Below are 25400 nucleotides of genomic sequence, written 5' to 3' on the forward strand. Positions count from 1 at the left end.
AACACAGAAAAAGCATCTATGTACACTGCTGCAAAAATCCAAAAACAAATTTTTACAAATGATGACTGCAATGGGAAGATTTACATTTAAATACTTGTTTTGTGCAGTTCTGTCCACAATGGTATGTAATGTCCTTAAAACATGTTTGCAATACTACACTAATACATTTTGACATTTTTATCACATACTTAATTCCATTATATGGCTTTTTTGATGTAGTAGACCTGCTCGGTAGCGCACCTGGTACAGCACCTCATTGCTTGAGTATGAGTCCTGTTAAACACGAGTCAAAGGCATGTAGAAGCATGTTGAAATCATAATTAAAGTTACTTCAGAAAATGTGTTTTTATGTCTTGTTTGCTATTTAGACACTATCGTTAGTTTCAGTTTAGGGTTTTGTTTAGGTTTTACATTCTTTGTCAACGTTATTGGACATTTCGCCATAACATTGAAAAGTAAGATTCACGTTGATCTGTTTCAGAAAAAGTGGTTTTAGTGCTACTGACTGGACATTTCACTTTGAAAGTGTCAAGAAACACTTGCAGTTTCACACTTTTCATTTTGCAGAAATGTTGCCACATGTGCGTTTTTCCATTTGAGCCTGAGTGTTAAAATTCATGTACCATGAATGCATTGCAAGTCACTTAGAGTAAGCATCTGGCTACAGTAATAAGTTCCTGGCATCTTTCTATGGAGCTATTATGTGAAATTTAAAGAAACAAGTTCCACCTGCTCTGGTTATGTTGGCCATTATAAATGATTCTTCATAAATAGATTTAAAATTAAGGAAAAAAAAAAAATAAAATTAATTGTTAAAAAAAGATGGAAACAAGTGGAAACAAGTAATATCCTGGTAGTCTTGGGTGTAAGATATCTTAATACAGTAGTGTCAGTCCTGGCGCTCCGCCGAGCTCTGCCACAACATGCTTCATTCTGCGTGTCTGCTAGGTGTGTTTTTAAAGGACCTATTTATATTCATAAGAAGTTTTCGTTTGATGTGTGTAAGGAGATCTACCATTCACTTTAAAGGGTTTCTGCAGTTATACTTTCCAGCTAATAGCAGGACTATGATTTATTTTGTGGCAGCTCGCTGTTTATCTTACTGGCGTGTAAACCAGACAGTGTCATGTTAATTTTTTTGCGTTTTGCGCAAGGTGTTATTTTAACTTTGTGTCAACGGCCTTTATGCTGAATATATATATATATATATATATATATATATATATATATATATATATATATATATATATTATCGCGCGTCTGTATTTGCTCATCTGCTTGGCAGAAGCTTCCTCTGATGTGAAGACAGCTTATTTCTCTGTGTGTGGTTCTCTGTTTTCATACTGGAAGTGTGTGTGGAGTGTACAGCTCATCTCTGTGATTACTTCACATTGATCTGACGACCGTCACATTGAACAAGACATGTTACAAATTACTACTCTGAGTCCGTGCATGTGCGTGTGCGTGTGTGTTGGGGGATGTGTTTGATGGATATAGCAACACAGGCTGTGTAATTTGCTCCATATGAGTGGGGCTGCCGGTCGGGTTCTGGTTTATTATGGCAGGACAGAGCGGGGGAAAGCATCCAGCACTCTGCGGTAGGTGACTCCAGTGCTGTCACCTGCACTGACAGGCGTCAATCAAAATGATTCACCACCACCTCCTTCAGTTCACATGACTGCATCCTTAAAGAGAAAGGAGGGATTTTCCTGCCCACAAGGCCAATTTGTGTAAATGTGTAATGTAAACAGCTTTTATGAAGATTACAATTTTGGCTTGTAGATTTTGACAGATTTATAGCTGTATGACTTTTCTAACAAAGCTGTATTTGGAATTGTTATTTTTGCAAATGTAGATTAAACCACAGCATGGAAGCTTCATATTGAGATCTTTTTATTTTTTTTATTTTTATTAAAATTCAGTTGTCTTTATTTTGAACCTGTGTGCATTTATATCTTCTGCATAGTGCAAAAGAAGATATTTTGAAGAATGTGGGTAACCAAAGCGTTTCGTTATCTATTGACTTCCACAGAAGAATATCAGTCATACAGGTATGGAATGACATGAGGGTGAGTAAATGATGACACAACAGTCATTTATTTTTGGGTGAACTATCCCTTTAAAATCAAATCTGCCATCCTCTACACACATACCAGAGTTCTGAAAAAGATTTATCCATCTCAAACTGTTTCTCGTTACCTAGATTTTCACTGCAGCTGAAATGTAAACACAATTTTTTGTGTGAAAATACACAAATTACATGTATAAACATACACCAAACAGATGTGAATTCCAAACATTGTCAAGAAGTGATTTGTGTGTTTTTACTGTGGTTTGTGTTTAGTAAATTTGCTGAGGACCCCTCTGTATTTCTTGGACAATTAAGCTACACCGTCATTTACCTCCCCTTGTATAGTAAACTATGATGTACCAATGATTTCTCCACTCGTAGCACAGTTGTACTACTGTTTGTGTCCTCACGAAGGTTGTTCCGTCACTGATGAAGCCAAGTTTAGGCTTTTCTGTTTATTGCTGTTCCACATGAAAATCACCAAAAATCAAAACAAAACTCTCAGGACTTATTCTGTCTTGTCTGTCTGTCTGTCTAGCGATTTCATCTCTGTCTGTCTGTATTCCTGTCTCACTGTTTTTATCTGTCTTTCTTTGTCCTTATGTCCATTTATCTATTCTTTTCATCCATCTCTGTTTTTATTTATCTATATTTGTCTGTCTGTGTCCATGTATTAGTGTTTTCATTCATGCTTCATTGTTATTCTGTCCTCAAAAGGGTCAAAACACCATTAAAGTCCTCTCCATGGCAGTCACGTCCTCACTGGAGGCAACACAAAGCAACAAGTATGTCTCATAAAATGTTACGACATGAAAGTGGACAGTAGAGACCAACAAAACCTTTTGCACTCCTCCAGGGCTGAAGCCTGCCAGAGACATGAGCTCTATATTTTGTTTTTTTGGCTTCCTGACATAAAATCGGAGATGGGGACCAAAGCAGGGTTGAGTCTGTTTAGGGGGTTACATTGAAATTGCAGCTGGTCTTTTTCCTCATATGATACCTTTCAAGGCTTTCATCTCCAAATTTGGCCCCAGAGAACTGAGGAGAGGTAGAGAGAAAGAGCAGTATTCATCACATTTCGGTTGATTTGCACAAGCATCTACAATGAAAACATCAGATGCTGAGGCTTAGTTGGGTAAACGGTCTGAGTGGGCTGGCGAGAGAGGGGCTTAAGGGTCATCACGGCCTGGTGCGCTCCAGCCTTGTTTCATAATGTAAGTCCTATGCTGGATTAGGCTCTGAGGGTCTCACATCACCAGGGTGCCGTTCAAAGCCAGGTGTTCACTTTTAAGGCCCCAATATTCTTGGGGCAAAGTGTTTTTCGTTCACCGCTATAGGATAGAAAAGAAGTTTGAAATACCTGAGCAGCAGTGTAGTGTTAGCAAACATCCTCACGCTGAACATGCTGCCGAAAGACATAAGTACCTATATATAACCCTATATATATATGTATACCCTTTCCTTTGAATAACAAAATTAACACGACAAAGATAACTGAGGTGAGAAAACAGCAGTTAAGAAAGCATCGGATTATAGCGATGCGGATATGTTTGCACCAGATCTACAATCTCAAGATCAAGTCATGTCACGTTTATTTATATGCCACTTTATGCAATAGATTGCTTTAAAGCAAGCAGCTTTACGGTATTAAACATGAAATATCACTGTCAGTGTCATTTTAAGTTGAACTTTTTACTTCAGTTTCTACTATGAAGCATCTCGCATTTGACCTCGACTGATAGAACAGAAGAAATAAACCTTCTGCTTCAAAGAAGGTGGAGCCACAGAGCCACACCTACCTATTACATCATCGTCAAAGACCAATGGTAGTTCAAAGGTGTTTAGCATCTGGAGCAAACTTTTCCGGGAAAGTTTAGTCTAAATGAACTACAAACAAACTTTGCTTTGGCTCGATTTTGATGATGTTATACTAGTTTGTTCTTCAACTTCACCACCAGTCTAAAAGCTGGACATACATGAGTGAATGAATGTTTCTTATTAATTTGTACTAACCCTACCAGGAAACATCCTTTGACAGTATATCCAGTTAAACTTCAATTGATAGAACATGAGAGCTTCTTGCTCGCTACAAATCGCAATTAGTAAAGCAAACACCAGCAGTATTTCCAGTCAGCCGTAATGCCGTCAGAGCAGCTGATTAATGGCCTATACACATGAGGGATTAACCTTTTTCGAATGGGGCAACAATGCACCCATTAAACCCCATCAGCAGTGACAGGGCTTGTCCTTTGAGATGGAGGTACCTTTAGCCCTCTAATGGCTCAGCATCAGCTTGCAATAATAAAGAAACAGAGCAATCTGGCCGCGGTTTGTTTGGTTGATGACGAAGGAGCCATGAACTGTGATTTCAGCTGAGAGCCATTACGGAAACAGAGTGAAAGGTGGGAGAGGGGAGCTGGCCATGGCCTTGTGTCTCACACAGGATGAGGAAGATCAGAAGATTGAACACAGGAGGACGAGTGTGAGACAGGAATTCCAGGTCTTTAGCATGGGAGTGTTCCCTTCTTAAAGGTGCTGAAAGGTCACTTACTGCCCGAGCCTGGGAAAGAAGCTTGCGCTTGACTGCAGCAAGCCAATGAAGTTTAGCTGGACTTCCAACTGGTTATGCTGGCCTGTTTTGATGGTTTTACAGGGGTTTTGGATGCTTTTCAGCTATTCAGGCTGAAAAACCAGCTGAACGACTTGCTGGGAGGCCAGTTTAGTCAGCAGTATGTTTGTATTTTTGACATCAGGGCAAATCATGGTTAGGTTTATATGAAAAGTATGTAGCATTTCTTTAATCTAGGTTACACTTAACAAGAAAGATACATAAACAAATACTAAAAATACTGAAGGCCTGGAATTTGCTTCTCACCAATCCTCCTGTTTTCTCAAGCCTTCTGATCTTTGTGCTCTTTTATACAAACTCGATACAAAAATGATACATATTTAAAGTTTTCTTTGGTCTCGTCTGGAATCTAAAACTACTTCAAATAAGTCTAAAAAAGTACTTCTTCTGTTTCTTAACAAAACTTGAGCAACTATATTTTAAATGGTTTCAACTGCAACTTCATCATTACAAATGTGTAATTAATATATTTATATCAAATACAGACATATTCTTATTGAAATTAGGTGTACAAAACCATAAATGCTTGTCAGTACATTCAGCATTGCACTTAAACCACCTTTCAAAGAAAATAGAAATATAAAATTACATGTAAAGATGTATTTGGGTCTTACTTAAAGTTTAGCTAACTGCATTTCATATCAATTTAAACTAAAATAAATTTTCATTTAATTGCAATTACAAAACAATAACATGTCCAATAAAATTACATTTTGGCCAAAGTTTAATGCCGCACTGTATAGTTTAGGGGGGCAATCAATCCCATAATGCACTGCATAAATTATTTTATTTGAGATACCAAAAAGACAGATATCACTAATTACTGGTTATTATTGAAGAAAGCAGTTAAATCTAATGAAATAATTGTACTATTTATATAAAGTTCTGCCTAATACTTGTGTGTGTTTATGGACTTTTTAGCTTTATTAGAGTCAAGCCATTAGTCAAATTCTGTTGGATTTAACTGTGGGAGTGTGTGTTGAGTGGTGTGCAGAGTACGAAATCATTTCTATTTAGTTTAGATTTGCTACAGTATATAGACAGAACAAAGTAGCTTTTGGATGAGAGTTCTTGTGTGAGCTCAGAAAATCATCAGCTCTGAAGAATGCGAGGTAGAGCTGAAGTAAAAAGGTGGGATTTGGGAAGTAGAAGGACATACTCGGCTCAGATTGCATTTCATCTGTCCCAAAGGCGCACAACAAGACTTCCTCTTCCCCCTTCCACACTCACAGATGACCTTGGAGTTGATAGGACAGCAGCCAGAATCTGACAGCCGCAGGTCATGGGAGTAGTTTATGTAATGCTGAGGGACTTCAGTGGGTTATAGTGTTACAGAAGTGAACAAGCAGATATTGATGGCTCAGTCTCAGTTCTGATTGAAGTAGACACACGCCGCATAACTCAAACACAGGATGTGGAGTGATAGTGGTTGGGTCAGGTCAAATCCACCTCTCTGGACAATAAACCTAAAGATTTGTCTGTGCTCTCTCATACATTTTATCACATCTGATTGTTCCAATTAATCATTCACGTTTGGTAGGCAGCTTAAGGTGTAACAGAGACTAAAAGAAAATGGGAAACGTCCCAAAGAGCCCGCTGTTGACCCCAGGGCAAAGAACTTTACAGATGATCCTCAAAATTGTAATTTAGACTCGTGAAATTACGCTGTGCAAACTGCAGTGCCTAGGGGTGTAAACGAGTACCAGAAAGGGTGAAAACACACAAATTCATCATTCCCAGCAGCACTTCAAAGCATGACATTTATCTCCCACTAATATCACTGTAATGTGTTTTCAGACAAACTGTCTCGAGGAGTTTCTTGCTATTCATAATGCAGTTATTGAATAGAAACAAAGAAGCCCATTATATTCCTTAACAACTACAGACAAAATAAAAAATATGATTTTTTAAGAGGTACTACATTACTAGGGTTCCAGACTGTAAGCCGAGCAGCGCTTGGGGCATTAAAATCATATTTTAACGACACAATTTTTTTTGTCAACACTTTATATATTAATAGTTGTTATTATGCATTATGTGTAATGATGTGTGCATTCATATAATATCTTAATTTCAGATAATGAAGAAGTGCAGAATCTTTTTTTTTTTTTCAGGGTTTGCAAAAGTCCAATTATGTTTTGCTCATCATCATAAGAAATTGTGAAAATTTAGGCTCTTTAATCCAATTAAAGGTTAGGAGAGAATGGTATATTCTAGGTTTGTGCCAAAGCAATCACAAATTAACAATAAATATAATCCTATATCAATAATATGATATGCTGCATCAAACTATATTAAAATATAATTTAACTGCATTATTAAATTGTATTTATTTAAATATATTTCAAACATTTTATATATACACATTTCATTAAATACACAATTTTCATGTTAATGTTAGTTGAAGGTAAAGTATTAGTTGTTTTGCTGTATATATATATATATATATATATATATATATATATATATATATATATATATATATATATATATATATATATATATATATACAGTATGTTTTAGTTATTTTAGTACATCTAGTGTAGTGAATACATATGATATAGTAAGTTAATCTATATGAGAAATATTGCCTTGGATATTAGTAGAAATAATTTGTTTAAAGTTTTTTTAACATTTATTTTATTAAAATTAACATTTATTTTATTTCAAGTATTTTCTTATCTTATCTTAATGGAGATCAAATATGATACTGTATGTTGCAAGACATTGTGATTGTTAGTTGAACAGTTAGTTAGTTTTCAGGAGGTACAGAACAGCTTCATCTTTGCTATTTTGTTGAAGCTTGGACATTTCCCCCACTTCACCCTGTTGTTTGAAATGTAGCAACAGCACACCATTCCCAGGGAAGTGAGGACTAATTCAGTGAAATGGAATGAGGAATTGCTGTTTTCTTTGACAGCCACGCCATAAATATTGACTCCTACTAAAACGTTACATTTCCTGCAGCCCTCCTGCCGTCTGCACGTCCCCCAACACTTTCTGACAGCTCTGGCCATTCCCAAATCCCAATCCATCCTGTTTGTGTCAGTCAGGTGTCCGAGAGTCCCAGCTGTTCCCCAGCCGTGCTGCTGCTGCCGGCGGCACCATGTGTGAGCCTCCACAGCCGCCAGGTGCTTTTCATTTCAATCTCAACGCTCTCCAGAGACTCTCTGAGGGGTTACGCTAGGTCTCACCTGAGCTAATTGGTCCTTCAGGGGGAAAAGTGTGAGCAGACATGCTATATGCTTTAGCCTTCAACTTCTTTTGATTGATGGCTGACATGTAAATGTCTAGACAGAGTGTGTACATGCTAGATGTTGGTGTAAAATATGTTTGATCTTTTATGTGGCTCTGTTGAAGCATCTCTGTACGTCTTTGAGCTTTGAACAAAACATTTGTGTCTGACACATGCAGTGTTGCATAAATCAGTCTCAGAAACGTGACATAGGAAACTGAAATGTGTACATTTTCACCTAAATTTAAATATTGGTATAATAAAGACCTAATATAAATTGGTTTCCTGGAGTGTAACATGCTATATTACAACTGACACAATTTTTAGTGGTTTTTTTTTTTTCAATGTTTTATTATTATTATTTATTTATTTATTGTTTTAATTTATGCATTCATATAAACTCATTAATAACTACATTTAAAAAAAATCTTGCTTGTCTTATTATCTGGTTAAAAAAAATCTAAAAATATTGAGAAGCAAAATAATTAAAAAGTTTAACAAAATACAAAAAATAATAAGTAATAATGGGACAAGAAATAAAGAAATATTTAAATTATTTAATCCCCAGTACATTACGATTAATAATTTGAACAAGTTTAGCTGTTTTTATTAAAATAACAAAAATAAGATTTTGTTTTATTATTATTTAAAACCTAAAATAAAAAATAAATGCTATTTCAAGTAGCACTTTAAATTAATGCAATAACTAACAATGAGCAATGCATTTTTTACAGTATTCATTAATGTTTGTTGAGTTTAGTTAATAAAAATGCAAACGTGCATTTTTAGTTCATGTTAGATCGGGTTAATTTAATAGTAATAATAATAATAATAATTAAAATAATAATAATTATAATAATAATAATAATAATAATAATAATAACATATTTGATTCTATTGAATATATTCAATTTCATGTTGATAAAAGCATATGGTAATAAATGTATAGATTTTATTTTTTATATTTATTATTTTATATTTATATTTATAAAAATGAATCAACTACGTCAACTACACACAAGGCATGTTAAGGTCATTATCAGCAGAGCTGGTGATTTCATTTATTTGTTTATTCCTGATTTTATGGTACACTTCTACCTAGGTCTTGTATAACACATCTGGAATTACGTCAGTCTCCAACTTAACCTTCACTGAACCACTTCACATAAATAACCACTCATCAACTGGATCTTTTGTATACAGCGTTTTGTCACACCACAGAGGTGAACGCAGCTCAATACATGAGGAGCAGGTTTAAATGCCCTTCAAATGTACTTACAGTTCACTGAGGAAGTGCAGGTTGTGGAAAGCGTTGGGCTGAATCTCACTGATGTTGTTCATACTGAGATCCCTAAAAGCAGAAGAAAAGAGAAAGAAACCGAGAGGTCAATGGCAATGACAATCATATCAGTGTCTCCTTCAGAAATCAAGAAACATACATTAAGAAACATAATCGATGTTGAAATATGTAAAATTAGACCAAATAAAGGAAAATAAAAACAAGTATGTGTTATGTGAATGATTCGTGAAAATATTTTCATATAAAAGTTCATATAGTTAGCATTTTATTACTTATTTAGCATTGTTTCCCCCTGCTAATCAGACCAGAACCGTGACTCATTCTGGAACAGTTGAAAGCCGCTGATTTGTTTAATTAAGGTCTGCATGCTGCAGAGAAATACAGTGATATTGAGTTTATGAGTTTATGCTTGATTAGTTTATGAGTTCATTAATTTACCATCATGGCTCCAGGGTCACATATTTGACCTTTCCTGTAATAGCTGGAGCTTTAGACACACGCTCATGATCAATGATCACCAGTACGATATTCATTAAGCTTTAAACGCAAACAAGATGAAAATCTGCACATTATTGATTATACGAGAGTAATTCTAAGTAATCCAGCACAGTAGATCTCACATTTCAAATGAAAATGAAACGGTTGGCTGGCTTCAAAAACACATCAACGATATGACCCTTGATTATGACACGTGAAATCTGGCCTTGTGCTTTTTATTATTATTATCATGGATGCCTCTCTCAATTTCCAGTTCAATGAGTGAATGGGATGCAGGGTTTGTATGTGATTGTTACTTCAGCTGTGCCAGTATTGTCTAATCAATAGTGTTGATTATAAACCCTGTCTGATCTAGACAACACCTTGAGTCAGAGACCTGGACAAGCTCTGAAAAGTGAGCTTTGACAGTTTCTTCCCAAGGCAGCCAAGAACCCTCTGAATGAAACATGTGGACACTCGTATCAAAGAAAACCCACACCTGCACATTTTACCATCCATCAGAGAGGAAGAAGAAGAAAAAAAAACAATAAAAGAAGAAAAACTTTCCACTCTGAATGATTGTTCGACAGATGTAATTTCCTCTCTGGTTTGTAGTAAATGTGTGTGCAGTTGTGTTCCAGATGTTTCTGCCTTCAGTCGAATCAAAACTTCCTGATCATCAATATTTTTCGCTTCATTTCGGGGTCAGGCATATATCTTTATTTTCACTCTCATATTTTACCCATCAGTGTGATCTGAAATCTTAAATGACCTTTGACCTGTGATGGTTGTCAAAATTTAGATATAAAGTAGATATAGTGCTATCTGAGTGCTATAGTATTATGAATTAGCTTTTGTTATCGGTTTATATATATAAACCGTTTTAGTACTTAATCTTAAAAAAAAATCAGTGATTTGACAAGATCACAGTTTAAAGTGTAAATTTTTCATCTAATATATATGTTCAATTATTTCAGCTTTATTTTAATAACCAAAAACATCTTTAGTAGTTTAAGGCAAAAATCCATCAATGTCAAAGTAGCTGTGTAATCTTAACGGACCATGTATTCTAGTATATATTTAACAGCTATTTTTATTCTTTTTTTCTCCCATCTGCTTCCTTTTAGCTTGTAATTCAGAGAGTACATTATCTACCCCTAAATGAATACTTAAATATTCTGTCTGACAAACTAGAATGAATTCACATGCACTTTAGACATAACCAAGCAAATATTCAATAACTACAGTGCTTATTCCCCATGACAAATTATTCATAAGTTGAAGAAAACTACACAATTAAAATCATTCACTTATTTTAGTAGCTCTGTCAGGCGCCGTTATTATTCTTTCCACCAACCGCACACACACACACACACACACACACACAAGACTGAGGGATACCATACACAGCTATATTTGCGAAGGCAGCGTTTTTCAGCTTTCGGATACAGACTGATGGATCTCGGTAGTGTTACTCAACCTACAGGTGAAATAAATTATTCAAACCGAGGGTCGTGTCACTCCAGAAGTGTAACAGTGCTGCAAGATGAATCAAGAATGGGCTAAAGTGGTTTTACTGCAAAGTCCTTGGGCATTTTTAGCAAGGTTTTCGTCTAGGCAATGTCGAGTCGACATTGATGCAACCAAACTGCAACATTACTTCATTTGTTGTCCCTGGAGGTCTGGAACAGCCAAAAGGGCAGCGTCTCATAACCGTAGACCACCAGGCTTGAGAAGATAAACTGAAAAGTCTGAAAATATTCATCACAGAGACTTTGATACTTAGCTATTTATTTGTTTTGTCAGCGTGTCAGCCATGACAAGGTGAAAAGCTAATTTGCTGTAGATGAGGCCTGGAAAATTTCACTCAGAAAAAGAAATAGATTGAGTTGACCTGACCACCGCTGTTTTCCACTGACATGGTGGCATGGAATGCAGTCAACACAAACCTGTTAAACCGGAGAGAATATTTGGGTTTTGAACGACTCCCAATATATCGCACACATGAGCTGTTATTTATGGCTTAATGAGCGTTTGCTATCGAGGTGTCGACGGCTAGCTTACAGCAGGGCTAACGGTATACTGAATCTGTATCATAAAAAAAATTATAGCTGTGTGAAACACGTCTCACACCTGCAAAATATCAGCATATTCTGTGCACTAGAATAAATATCAATAAAGGCCCTTTCACATCAAGAACTATAACTATAAAAATAATAATAAAGATAAAATTTTCACATATATGTAGTAAAAATCATTCAAAATGTAAAAAACTAGCAGAGTCCACACTGAAATTATAAAATCATTGCAATCACTTTCACAATGATTTCTTAAGGATTTTTATAATAAAAAACACCAACAGTCAATTAGCGCTGGACAATATATAGAGTATTAGCAATATTATCGTGATGATTGAATATGTGATATAAAATTACAGAATTTCACTATCAAATATTGTCGAAAATTGATTAATATGCAAAAAAAAATGCACATATAGGCAATTTTTCTCCTCCTTTATATCTGACGAGTAGCACACAAAGTAATTGTAAACGAGTTACTAATGTTACATACGTGTAAAGATTATCATCAAATTTTTTAAAGATATACTAAGACATCTCACATTTTAGGTACAGTATAAGCCCAGCCCTCCAGCCAATTATAATCCATCCTGCTTCAAAGAGCTTAAGCGCAACTGAAGAAAATGCTTGCTAATTTTCTTGGTGTGAATAGCAATATTAAATGTAAAAAATATCAATCTGTTGATGTCTACTAAAAGCTCTATTTTGCGTAGTTTTCTAGCTAGCTAAAAGCTGGCTAGGTTAGGAATGTGAACGTCTCTTCACACCAACTCAGGATGTTCAGTGTAAAAATTCAGGGCGCTAAGCATTTTCTTTTGAAATTTTAACAGCCTTTCAAAATCTATTCTATGTGATAGCGTGCATGAATGCAGGTGGTCGATACATGCACTCTAAATAGCGTCATCTTTTTCTAGCATCTGCTCTATTTTTCTCCAGAAGTTATGACCGATAAAAATGTCTTTGTACTCTTTTAAGCTAAATATATACTGTACATACTATTCTGGTGATGATATTTGCATCACTCGCAATGTGCGTGGATCCTCACATAATGTGTAAAAACCGAAGAATGCTTTGGCGAGGTAACAAGCTCCCTTAACTTTCAGATGCAGCCTCTTGTCTCTGCACTCTTGTAATTGGTGTTAAGAAAAAAAGTTTTGCTGAGCTTTTTGTGTGTGTATTTCTACTGCTCTAAAAGCGCCACCTACTGTCAGAGAGTGAATGTGGATATTAATTCAGTCCGTCTGTTCCTTAACACATTAGTCTGACTGGACAAATCGCCTAATGATGGTTTTTATTAGAGACTGCTCACTACTTAAATAATCACCGGCATGCTTACTTGCATCACAAACTTTATCGCCATCTGCTGGAGGGGTGTCTTAAAAAGATAAGACTGGAAACAGAATGACTGATCATTTGTTTTGGTTGTTTATTATTTTATTTTAGGTAATTCTTCATTAACTTTTTAGTTAATTTTGTTACTTTAGAATGCAAAGTCAGTATCTTATGTCTTCAGTTTCACTGTATGATGATAACACTGTTGTTGACAGTAACTTTCGATATAAACCAACTCCCTCATGTGGCAACCCTTAGTTCTTTCCACACTTAACCAACACATGCTGCTTTTTTATTGCAATAATTACAATTAATGAAAACGACTTTTGTTTTACAGCCAAATGGGCAATGTTGATTTAAGTCTTCAAGAAGTGTAACCGATCTCCTGCTGCCTTTACGGAGAAACCCATGTTCTTCACACTGCACATGCAGCTTCATATTCCAACCACTGCAATCACGAAGATATTGATTTTCTTTATTGTTTTTTTTGTTTTTTGTTTTTTAATTAAAGAAAGGCAGATGTGACCGGTTCACAAGAGGTCATACTCACAATATTTTGAAATTATAGGGAATATCTGGCAACCATGTTTAGGCACTGAACACATGGTTCCTGATTATTATTTCAATTATTGCTAAGTGTGTTCAGGCAATGCGGCACGTTTGTTCATATCAGTCCCGTCCTCCCTTCAGTACACCCTGTGGGAAATGGTATATATGGAGGCTGTGTTGCAATCTCACCCCCCACCCCCCCGGCGTTTGCACATGTAGGGGTTTTGATGCACGGCCATCAGAAAGATGATACTCGTAAACGTCAACACATGCAATGAAGACTTTACTAGTTTCAAACAGCTGCTGCCTCTCTTTGCTGCTTCTCCCCCTTCATCATACATTTGCATGTTATTCTGGCCTTTGTGTTCAACTTCATTCTACAGCTGCAGTGGCATTTTCACTTGAAACATTCGTAAAAAGTGTAATTCATACGGTGAGGAAATGCAATTATCTATGACTACATAGCAAAAAATTTAGAAAATACAATTTCAGTCCGTCAAAATTTCACATTTAAGTCAGTGTGTTATTCAGTGTTGACAGTGCATTTGTGGAATTTGCAAAAGTGCAAACTGATTTAAATAAATGTTTTCAGTGTATAGAAATAGTGTACGCTGCAGTTTGCGTTTTTGCCATTTCAAAGCGACTGACAGCATCTGCCACTGCAACTGTAGAACAACTCCTTTATATATAGTGGATGATTAAGTGAAATAGGACCACCTGTGTCCCCCTGCCATGTTTTCATGACTTTAACGCTCTGGACAGAGGTGAAGTGTAGGTTACAACAGCACTTTTAGCCCTCTAAGGACATATGACATAAGCCCAGCTAGAGAGAAAGACAGCATGTGTTGACTCTACCAGCATAGTCTGGCATTTACCCTGTAAATGCTTCCGATGTTTATCATTTACAAAGAAATGATAGTCAGGAATATGTACTGTACCTGCAGACATAGCAAATTTTTATAAAACAGTAATCGTTTCATGTAACAGAATATGCATTGATAACAAAAGTGTTTTTTATTTTGTTTTAGTTTTTTCTGCTAATGCCTTCGTGTCAATGACACATAACAATGTTGAGATGATGGAAAATCGTATTTTTTTCTTACCCCTTGAATAATAAAGATGTTTATCTTTTACAGAGAAATTATAGTTTGTACTAGCCGACATGTCTTTGTAAGCTCTCGTGAAATGCTAAATTTAAAACAAGTGTTTTTGGTTGTACAGTATGCCGCATGAAGATATGATGCATTATATACTGAAGGCTTGTGATTTAGAATTTGCAGCAATTATAAATAAGCATATCAAAAATGAATTATAGAAAGACTTTTTACATAATTGCTTGAATTTTCCTAGTACTTGGGAAAGTAACTTTTGAACAGCTACTTTGTAAAACTTTTCAACTATGAAAAAAGACTAATTCTGAATTCATATTAAAGTAGAAAAGTTAGAACTAAGTATAAATTAGTTAGTTTTTTTGTTTACATTAAATAGTTTACCTTTTTAGCATTAAGTCCCCCAAACTATGTCATAACCACTTATTTGTTAAACCTACTTACTGTAGGACGATGCATAATTACCGTACATGCAATAAACCCTAATCCTGTACTAAGTGCATGCTTCAGTATTTCTTCAGTATTATGCAGTATTATTTTTTACAATATTTAATAAGTTAATTCAAAGCATTTTTGAAGCATTTTGGGTTTTTTGTAGGAAAATAAAGGTTTCTATATAAATTATATATATAGTTCTAGGACATTGACAAAAGCAGGGTGCTGAAGGAATCCAGCGCTGAAGACATGACTAGACTGCTCTGCCGGTCGTGTCGAGGCACAGCAACAGAGAGGAGACTATGTAATAGCCGTCTTTGAAGTGGCTCTCGAGGGCTCGTTCCTTCCGCCAAACCCTGGCACAGGTATGCTTTAATCTCGCCTGCCTCACGCCAACTCATCATCAAAAGCATGGCACGCTGTTCCCTTTACAGTAATGCCATTTACTCTACAGTTTGCCTAGAATCAGTGCGAGCAAATATCCTCTCCACTGCTGAAGCCGAAGTAAAAACGGAAAGCACTCAGCACTTTCCAGCTTAAAAAAAAAAGCATTAAGGTGTGTCAGAAGTTGACAAAGATGATGATGATGATGATGAATTGGATGATGATGATGACTTCAATCTCTGAGTCAGACCTGCCGCATTAGTAGAAACCTTTGGGGCGAGTCCACTGCGAACAGCAAGGAAACTTCTGGGAACTTTATTTGACAAATGCTAAATTCCTACCGAGGAGCATAAGAATATTTTTAAAGAAGAAAGGGAAGGGGAAAAGTGGGTGAGAGCGATGCATAGATTAGGAGGCTGTTTGGGAGAAGTTGATACAGTCTCCATGGTGAGAAACCTCAAGCCCTTTTCGGGTGAAACTAAGTGTGGAGGTCGGAGCCATGCTTCAATTCATCATTCACTCCAAGCTGACGTAATGGCGTATCAGACAGACCCGGGTACCCAAAACAACAGTCTTAAACTTTGCTCTGAAATTGTTTCCTGTAACCTACGAACAATTCCCACATCGCACACAAAGGACAGCAGACCGATACGCTTGTGCCGCTTTGTTTGATGATAAGGCCCATGCAAGTGTTACAAGAATGTTCATTAGAGATATTCTCCATCTTTCTCAGCCTCTTGATGACAGCCGGCCATTTATCAGCACTACTGGAACAATCTGAGCTTTGTCGGCACGCTTCCTGTTTTTTGTCTCTCGCTGACTCACAAACACTTTCCTATAGGTCAGGGGCCAAAGCTTCTCAAAGTGTATTTACACCAGCTTCAGACGAGACCACCCTGGAGAGGAAGGAGTGATTGAAGTTAAAGCTTCACAACATAACGTGTGATAAGGCAAAAATCATAGTTGCCCTTTAAAAGACAGAATGAGGATAGGGGTTCCTCTTTGTATAATGGAGCACCAGGCCATAATACTCCATGCCTGAGTGCACAATCACACCTCTGTCTTCAGCACATCGCTTTTGCTTCATGGCCACGGATCGTATTTTAGTACATCTGTAAATATGCTTTATTTCATTTGCTTCTATTACTTCATTCACTTCAATGGTTATTTTAAGGATTTATTTACCATCTACTGACCAAGATTTTTTTTGCTTACATTTCTATCTCATTTTATTTTTAACTTCTCTCACTTTATGATTAGTGGTTATTTTCAGTGTTTATTTGTGTTTTTTTTTTTTTTATTAGATTGTTTTATCACGTTTATGTCACACCTATTTTAAGTTAATTTGTTTTTTTTGTTTTAGCGTCTTGCCCAAGTTCTGTTAAAAAAATATATATATATATATATTATTATTTTTACTTTTCTCAACTTTCTTCAATGAGAAATGCTTATATTTTATTTTGTTGCATTTGTATGACATTTATTTTATTTTTACGTTTTTTTTATTTTAATTTTTTACGTTTTTTAATTTTAACTTTTACTATTTTATTATTAGTTCATGAAACAATGGTCATTTTATTTATGTATTGTTTTTAATCACATTACTTTTACTTTTTATGTTTTATTTATTTATTTTTTTACATCATGACAAGGTGTGTTTTAAGTTTTTATTTCATAACTTCTTTAACGCAATGACCAAGGTTTATTTGATTTGATTGTAATCATGACACAAACCTGCGTTCCCACATATGCAACAGTGAGCAACCACATTTTCAGTCACAATTTTTAAACATTGCCAAATCATTAACACCAGAACAATATATAAATACTGACTCAAAGTCTTTGATTTTAAGTATGAGATATAATATCGCAGTGTATTCACTTGTTTGCAATACAAACAATATAGTTTGAGAGTGTAGGGAGACTTGAGTTCAGAGCCCAAATGATGTAAACTATGCACTTTCGCCACTATGCACTTGGCAGACCTAATCGTCCCCGTCGTCACCCTCCGACCTTAAAAGCTGACATGTTTGGGTAAACATTACACAGTGCTGTGAATCCTGAGCCACTGGTGGAAAGCCACAAGACAAACAGGCCATCCTCAGGTGCTGCCGGCCTCTTCAAAGCGCTGGATCCCAGTCAACAGCTCTCTGTCGTTAACACGGCTGCTCTAGTCCCGCTGTTCTTCGGTTAAACCCAAAAGAGAAAAGCAGGCCCTCCAGACATATCTGTCTCTCTCTCACACCCGCTCGCTTTCATTTCTCCTTACACAGGTTGTGCAGGCTTTATCTTCTCCTGGACTTTTTTTTCTTCTTGCCAAACTCTTCTTAAATCATTTACCAAAAAGCTGTTCTTTGGCTTCGTGGGACTTTGAATTTGGCGCTCAAGTTGTGTGAACTACCTTTATGGAGCTTTTTGCAATTTTGTAACTTGACAGATGTGGCAACTGTGAACAAAGATGTATTAAGTGTTCCTGTAGCTCAATTGGTAGAGCATTGTGCTATCAAGTGCAAGGTTGTGGGTTCGATTCCCTGGGAACACATGATAGGTAAAAATTGATAGCCTGAATGCACTGTAAGCCGCTTTGGATAAAGGCGTGTGCTAAATGCATAAATTTAATTAAGATTCTTTAGGATCTTTTTTTTTACCCCAAAACAAATATCAGCATATGGGTTTGAACTGACATGAGGTTTAGTAAACATTGACAGAATTGTTGTTTTCGGCTGAACTATGCCTTTAAATCTTTTACATCCCTCATCTCAAAAGTCACTGTGTTCTCAGGCAAGTCTTGACAAGTGTTCCCATCAATATCAGCTAATAAATGCAGGAAAACTAGTGAGAACAGGAATGATTTTGAGCGCTTGCTTAAATGGCTTTGATCATTTTAAAAGGTGTATTTTGAAGCAGGTGCCAGAATGGATTTGAACAGGAAATGTTTGCAGAGTGATCCAAAAAAGAAAAACTCTTGAAACTGGAGTGAATGTCAATTATGTAATCGACTGAGGCGAACGCGACAATGAAAGGCATACGATACCCTGACCTGAACTTACGGAAAACTGTGGAAAACTGAGAGAGAAATTCAGTGAAAAGAACAACAATATTTGCCCTTCCTCAAGTCTTGAAAAGGCAGTCTGGCTTAGCATTCTCCTCACACAGATTCACAATGAAACAGGAAGGAGGAAACAATACTCACTTCCCCTCCTTCTGTTTTCCTAGAGACATGTTTTTCTTTAACATACTGTCAAGCTTCCTGAGCTCCATATTCTGTCTTTTGTTGCTCTGAGTGGCCTCCCTTTCACTCACACACAATGAACAAGAGGACACTCTTTCACCTGAGTGAAAAAACACAAGGTGAGCGCTAAAAAAAAAAAAAAGACAGGGAGGAAGAAAATGAGGACAGAAAGAATAAGGGAGGGAAAGATGCGTTCTCATTGGACGTCCTTTATTTTCCATATACCACAAATGCGTAATGTTTTATAAAGGAGCAGAGAGAGAGAGAGAGTCAGTTTTGGTGGCCAAATTGGATGTTTTAGTTTGTGGATCTGTCATGGAAGCTGCACTTTATACATCTCTTACCCTCGGGGCATTGCTAGGATGTCATCAAAATCGAATGAAAATACCTGGATTATACCAGAATTCCATTTTTTTTTTTTTTTTTTTTTGCTGGTTGCTGCCCCATCTAGCCAATTCTCACTTACTGTATTTGCATTCTCATTTGCCTATTGTTGTTCTGTCTGCTCTCTTTGTCAATTGCCTTTATTGTTGTTTGTTTATTGTAAAGTGTCCTTGAGCTCTGGAAAGGCGTTATATAAATAAAACGTATTATTATTATTATTATTATTTGATTTAACACACACACACACACACACACACACACACACACACACGCTCATCCCATAGGTGTAATGTTTTTTATACTGAAGAAACTGTATATTATATGGCCCTACACCAACCCTACACCTAACCCTAACCCTCACAGGAAACTTTGTGCATCTTTACTTAAAAAGAAAAAAAACTAATTCTGTATGATTTATAAGCGTTTTGAATAATGGGGACATGGGTTATGTCCTCATAAGTCACGCTCTCCTTGTAATACCTGTGTCATACCCATGTCATTATACAGAGTTGTGTCCTGATATGTCACAAAAACAAGAGCACACACACACACACACACACACACACACGCACACACACACATACACACACACTGATAGAGCTCAAATTTCCTGTTCATCAAAATCTTCATTGAAGCCTTGCTGTCTACATTGAGATCTAGATTGACGTTGTTATTATTATATTTCTTTTTTTTATGACACCATCCATTTTAAGGCCATTTGAGATTAATAACTGTCGGTTGTTTCGGCATCACTTTGTTGTATTTCCTCTAATGCACTGATGAGTAAGTTCACGAAAAGCCTCCTTGGCTTTGCGCAGCTTTCAAAGAATTAGGCCCCGAGAGGATGTTTTTGTGCACTATTATAAAGCACCAACAGCAAACCGAATTCAGAGGAATTCAAATGTGATACAAACACCAGCATCAGAGGGTAAGCCTACACAACATGCGCTTTAACACAGAAGGCTCTCTATATCCCAGAATTCCATCTACCTCCCACACGGACACAGGGAGAACAGACATTGTTCTGTTCGTTCAGCCTCTTTCTGCATATAGACAAAAGATGACGTCGTTTGGACTAAAGGCATGAGTCAAAGGTCACACCATTGGACAATACTCACAGGAAGTGGACTGATAGTCTTACTTCCTCTACAGACACAGAAACATTCACAACAAATCTGTTCTCGGTATACAATAACTAGTAGCCTTTGACCCACATACATGACAGTGTCTTTGTAGAATTGGTTTGAAGCCACAAGTGGTCTACATTATCATGTCTATCATGTGTATTGTTCATTTGATGTTGAGGGTATCGGAACGTAATCAGATTACCTTTTAAAGTAACTAGTAAAGTAAAGTATTGCTTTCAAATTTACAAGAAAAATCTGTTACGTCTTGCAAGGGCCTTTACAGTTGTCAAAATATAACTTTTGGGTTTTTGTAGAGCTATCAAACAATTAATTGCAATTAATCACATCCCAAAGTTTTTGTTTACATGATTAACGTATGTATGTGATATATGTACTGTGTTTATTTAGTATATATATATATATATATATATATATATATATATATATATATATATATATATATATATATATACACACACACATACTGTATATATTTGGAAAATATTTATGTTTACAAACTTAAAATATATATAAACATAACTAAATATATAGATGCATGTGTTTGTATTTATATATACATAATAAATATACACAGTACACACAGTAACTTTTATTTTGGATTAATAGCGATTAATTGTTTGACAGCACCAGTTTTTTGTTATTAAAAACAAATAAGAAAGCCTAGCTCAGGTGACAAAAAGATGTAACACAAAAGTAATGCAATTAGTAACTATTGTAACAATATTGCAATGCTTTAATTTTTAAAAAGTAAAAAGTAATTTGTAAAAAGTAATTTTACAGCTATTTTAAAGTTTCTTTATAACAGTTTCTTTGTTAAAGAATTTACTTTAGGTAAGTTCATTTTTGAAGGAGAGTGATATGCTTCATGAACAAGCTGATTCTTTCAAATGAACCTGTTAAATTAGATGAATCATAATTAGTTGAATTAATGTTAAATCATAATTCACTGAATGATTCAGTCATGAATCAGACTGATCCAACTGCAGCTGTTCATGAGCCTAAATATCTGACTAATGATGTTCTCAAAATCTAATGAAAATACCTGGATTATAACAGAATTCCATCCCTGATTCTTTCAAGAACTCTAAGAGATCATCTTACCCACAAAACAAAGTCTTTGGGATCTGAGAAGACAGTTTAAATATCTCATCTGCTATTTAATGTGCGATTCTTACTGATTTGTAATTTGGTAAGAAAGAACTTCTGGACTCTGTCTGAACCGCTTGCCAGTTGTGCTGTTGCCACATTGCGGCTCTCTGAAACGAGACAATGTGTGTGACACCTAAGCCTCCGCCAGTGCTCTCCATGAGGACTCTATTTAAAGTGCCTGTGTCCTTCAAACAATCTCCATATCGGTTTCTCTCCCTCATTTTCCTTCGGTCTACAAGGGCATGGAAATAATGCTGCCTCAATTAAGAAGAGAAAAGCTCACCATAAAAATAAACTCTTTATAAACACAAAATACTTTTTTTTTTGCTGTTGTTGTTGTTTTGTCTTATACCAGTATAATTGAATGAAATAAAATCTTGGATGCAAATCCACCATAAAAACAAACTACGCATTATATTCCAAGTCTTCTGAAGTCATGCCTATTATATTTGTCAGAGAACAGTCCAAATTGTTATTTACATTTATATATTTATATATATATATATATATATATATATATATATATATATATATATATATATATATATATGTTTTTTTTCTACTTGCTTTCATGAGAGAAGTAGCGATGTCAGATTTGTAAATGAATCATACTTCTGTAAATCAATCATTCTTTTGATCTTTAACGCAGTGGTTGATTTGATTCTGATTCACAAAACCAGTTGGAATGATTCATTCATGAATCAGACCGATTGAGTGAAAGATTGAGTGGATAATTAATTTCAGTTGTTTTGTCTCGCAAAGCTGTCCTTTGACTCCTCAAGACTTGAAATCAACAAACAATTTGAGAGCATTTCTATGATACTTATAAATATTCTGATTGTTTACTACACAATTATCAGATGCAAAATAATTCACAATAACAAATGCATGATATGAATAGAAATGTTCGAATAAATGAGTCAAATTCATCTTTAACTTGGTTTGTGGCCATTGAAACACACTTAAACTCCAAGTGTAATGAGACAGAGAGAGTGTCTGTGACCATAAATGTACAAAAACTTACAAATGAATTCAGACCAAGATGTCTAATACCAGTCTTTCTATGCATTTTATATTTTTTTAATCTAAAAAAACTCCCACACTCGACTGTGGATAGAATGTATTGCTTTCGCCTCTAACATTTTTTTTTTCCATTTTACGATAAATGGCAACCAGCATTAAGGTGCAATACTGCCATCGACTATGTTGAACAGTCAACCGGTTAGTTACTGGTGCTTGGTTATTTTTTTAAATATCAGTTGACACCCCAAGCTATTCTACAGAAAAGCAAAACCAGTATAGTCTTTCTGCTTTTGTGTTCCAAAAAATAGAAATAAAGTTGTACAGGTTTGAATTGACATATAGGTGAGTAATTGATGACAGAATTATAATTTTTGGCGAAACTTTCCCTTTAATGAAGACATTTCGAGTGTCTTATTCCCCTGCTCCATCCCAGGACCCCTGTACCCAACCCCTCCCAATCCTCCACCAAAAACGCATTCCTCCACCTCTCCCGCCGCCTTTGTTGGCTCTAAGTGTCGCTGTGATCTCCCGCTTTTCTTCCCGCTCACCGTTGTCTCGTCACCGCGTTCTCCTTTTCTCTGCCGTGTAATCCTTCCTTCCATAGAGTGGCATTAGCACAGGCACTCTTATCGTCTTTGATGCTACTGCAGGGATTTGGGCAAGCATTAAGTGTCATTAACGCTGGGACTATTTATCACCTGCCTGCCAGCGGATCTGGCTGCTGCTGGAAGAGAGCTTTGAGCAGGCTTTACTCACCACACTTGGCTACAGATCTGAGCCCTGGATGGGTGGGAGGGGAGTTTATGCAGAGCGGGGCCCTTGCTGCGTGTTGACTGCAGCCTGCCACGTCATGCTAAGCATGCTGACAAAGTCGTCTATTGGGTTCAAGATGTACCGTACTCTTAGAGATTTGAGGAAATACTTTGAGAGCTAGGAAATGGTGTAAAGAGATATCTATATAACTGTTAAAACCAAGATGGAAAATTACACTTCAACCACAAATAAAAATGTGTGTGGCTAAATTGTAAGTGGAAGTTCCTTCTTGTTCACTCTTGAATATTTATTCTTAAAGTGAAGCTTTAAAGCCATAGCTCTTCCTCAAAATTATTTATTGAGTCAATATTTATTCACTCTAATGTCATGTAATTAATTGTAATTAATCTATATTCATGTATACACACACACACACACACGTTCATTCAACAAAAGTTAATTTCTGCACGACATTGCATGCATATCAGGCCACTTCTCATTGAAGGTTTTAAAGGAGTTCCTGTACACATCATCTTGTCAGCAACTCCAGCTCTCATCTTCCCGTTAATCCTTCTGTTCTAACGAGGCTCACTTTGCCAAACATGATTGGTTTGAGGACAGTCTGCCCGGGTCTGGGACTGAACACAATGCCCCCTTTGTGGCACGAGAGAATGGGGGTTGATGACAGGACAGGGGTCCGGCAGATTTCAATGGTGCGGAGGAATCTCTGCAATGTGAGCATGCGCATCTTACGCTGTGGAAGTGATCGCGAAACCTTTGAGTGGTGTTACTTGGAAGGATCCGAGAGTCTCCAAGTTGCATGAGAAAACTGGAGGAAACATCTTTTCTCTGCTCGTATACAAACCACCTTCGATAAATAGGCCTAAAGCAACTCCTACAAGTACAGACTGGACAAGTCCCACCATATCATCAGCTCACACTTCCTGCCCTCCCATCATCACCTTGTATCAAATTCACAATCTCAAACCATGAGCGCAAACATTGACACTGACACCTTAGCTTTCTTTATTCCTTTGACAGGAACAGGAAATATCATTGTGACTAAGCTTACTCTCCTCTTTGTTTCTCCCTCCCCCTTTACTAAAGCTATTGTCGGTGTAATAACCCTGTCATCTAGCATCTGTCCCAGGGCAATGTACATCTTAAAGGTGGGGCGAATGAAACCTCATGCCTGCCACCTCTCTCCCCATGAAAATAACTGTACCTTTGTCTTCAGCGGAAGCTATATTGTGTTTGTTCACAATGCCACTGCATCTTTAGCTCCCAAGGGACTTTCATTGAGTAACTTTTATTGGGTGTTGTTCAGGATCTAGAGAGCGCTGTAAGAAATGTGTAAGGTGCATAAGAAAAGGTTTTCATGTGGTGACATGTACAATTACACATTATCTTTTTAAGTCAAACCACATGACAACACAAGTTTACACCAACAAGGGTAATTTTATTGGATAAAAATAGTGGAATTTCTATGCCGCTAGTAGCACCAAAGGCAAAAATAATAGGACTTTGGCTCCTACTGGATGCAAAAGATCAGTGAGATTTTCCGTTTGCACTTGAGGGAATAGTTATAAACCAAGACATAAATACATTTAAATGACAACTATGTACTGAAAACGTAAAAGTTTTAAAAAGGTTTTGTGTGGAGACAACAATGTTATCAAAAGGACGCATTGATTCACGAAAATGACCAAAGAGGTTTCCACAGTTTCCACAAGTACAAACTTTTTTGTTTAGACAGAGATAATAATGGTAGCGTTTCAAAAACATATACTTTGAAAATTGTTTTTTAAAAGTTTTTGCTTTGAGTCGCTTAAATTGCATTTTCATGTAAATGAATGGCCAAAATACATAAAAGAGTTAAGATGTTTTTAGTTGAAAACTGTGTCGTGCAAAACACTACCAAAGTCGGACACTTTCCACATCCCAAAGTTCACAAAACACACATAATCGTTGTCATCTGTGAATACAGGCAATCGTGAAACAAGCTGTATCGTCATCAGAGCCTCTATAGAAACTGTGAAGTCAGCCGGCTGTTCTCAAATTGCCATTTTGGTACTTTAATGCCATTCATTGAAACAAATAAAAAAATTCTAA

General features: G+C 36.3%; 1 protein-coding gene across 1 annotated transcript in view; it reads right to left on the minus strand.

The window, feature by feature from the left end:
- LOC128011034 (leucine-rich repeat-containing G-protein coupled receptor 6) overlaps positions 1-25400 on the minus strand; it is a 76018-nt gene that overhangs the window by 33887 nt on the left and 16731 nt on the right. Inside the window, exon 2 of the mRNA XM_052593063.1 lies at positions 9215-9286. Within this exon, the coding sequence (XP_052449023.1) occupies positions 9215-9286 (72 nt within the window). The remainder of the gene's footprint in view (positions 1-9214; positions 9287-25400) is intronic.

This window comes from Carassius gibelio, chromosome B23, assembly GCF_023724105.1.
Source record: "Carassius gibelio isolate Cgi1373 ecotype wild population from Czech Republic chromosome B23, carGib1.2-hapl.c, whole genome shotgun sequence".
NCBI classification, from domain to species: Eukaryota; Metazoa; Chordata; class Actinopteri; order Cypriniformes; family Cyprinidae; genus Carassius; species Carassius gibelio.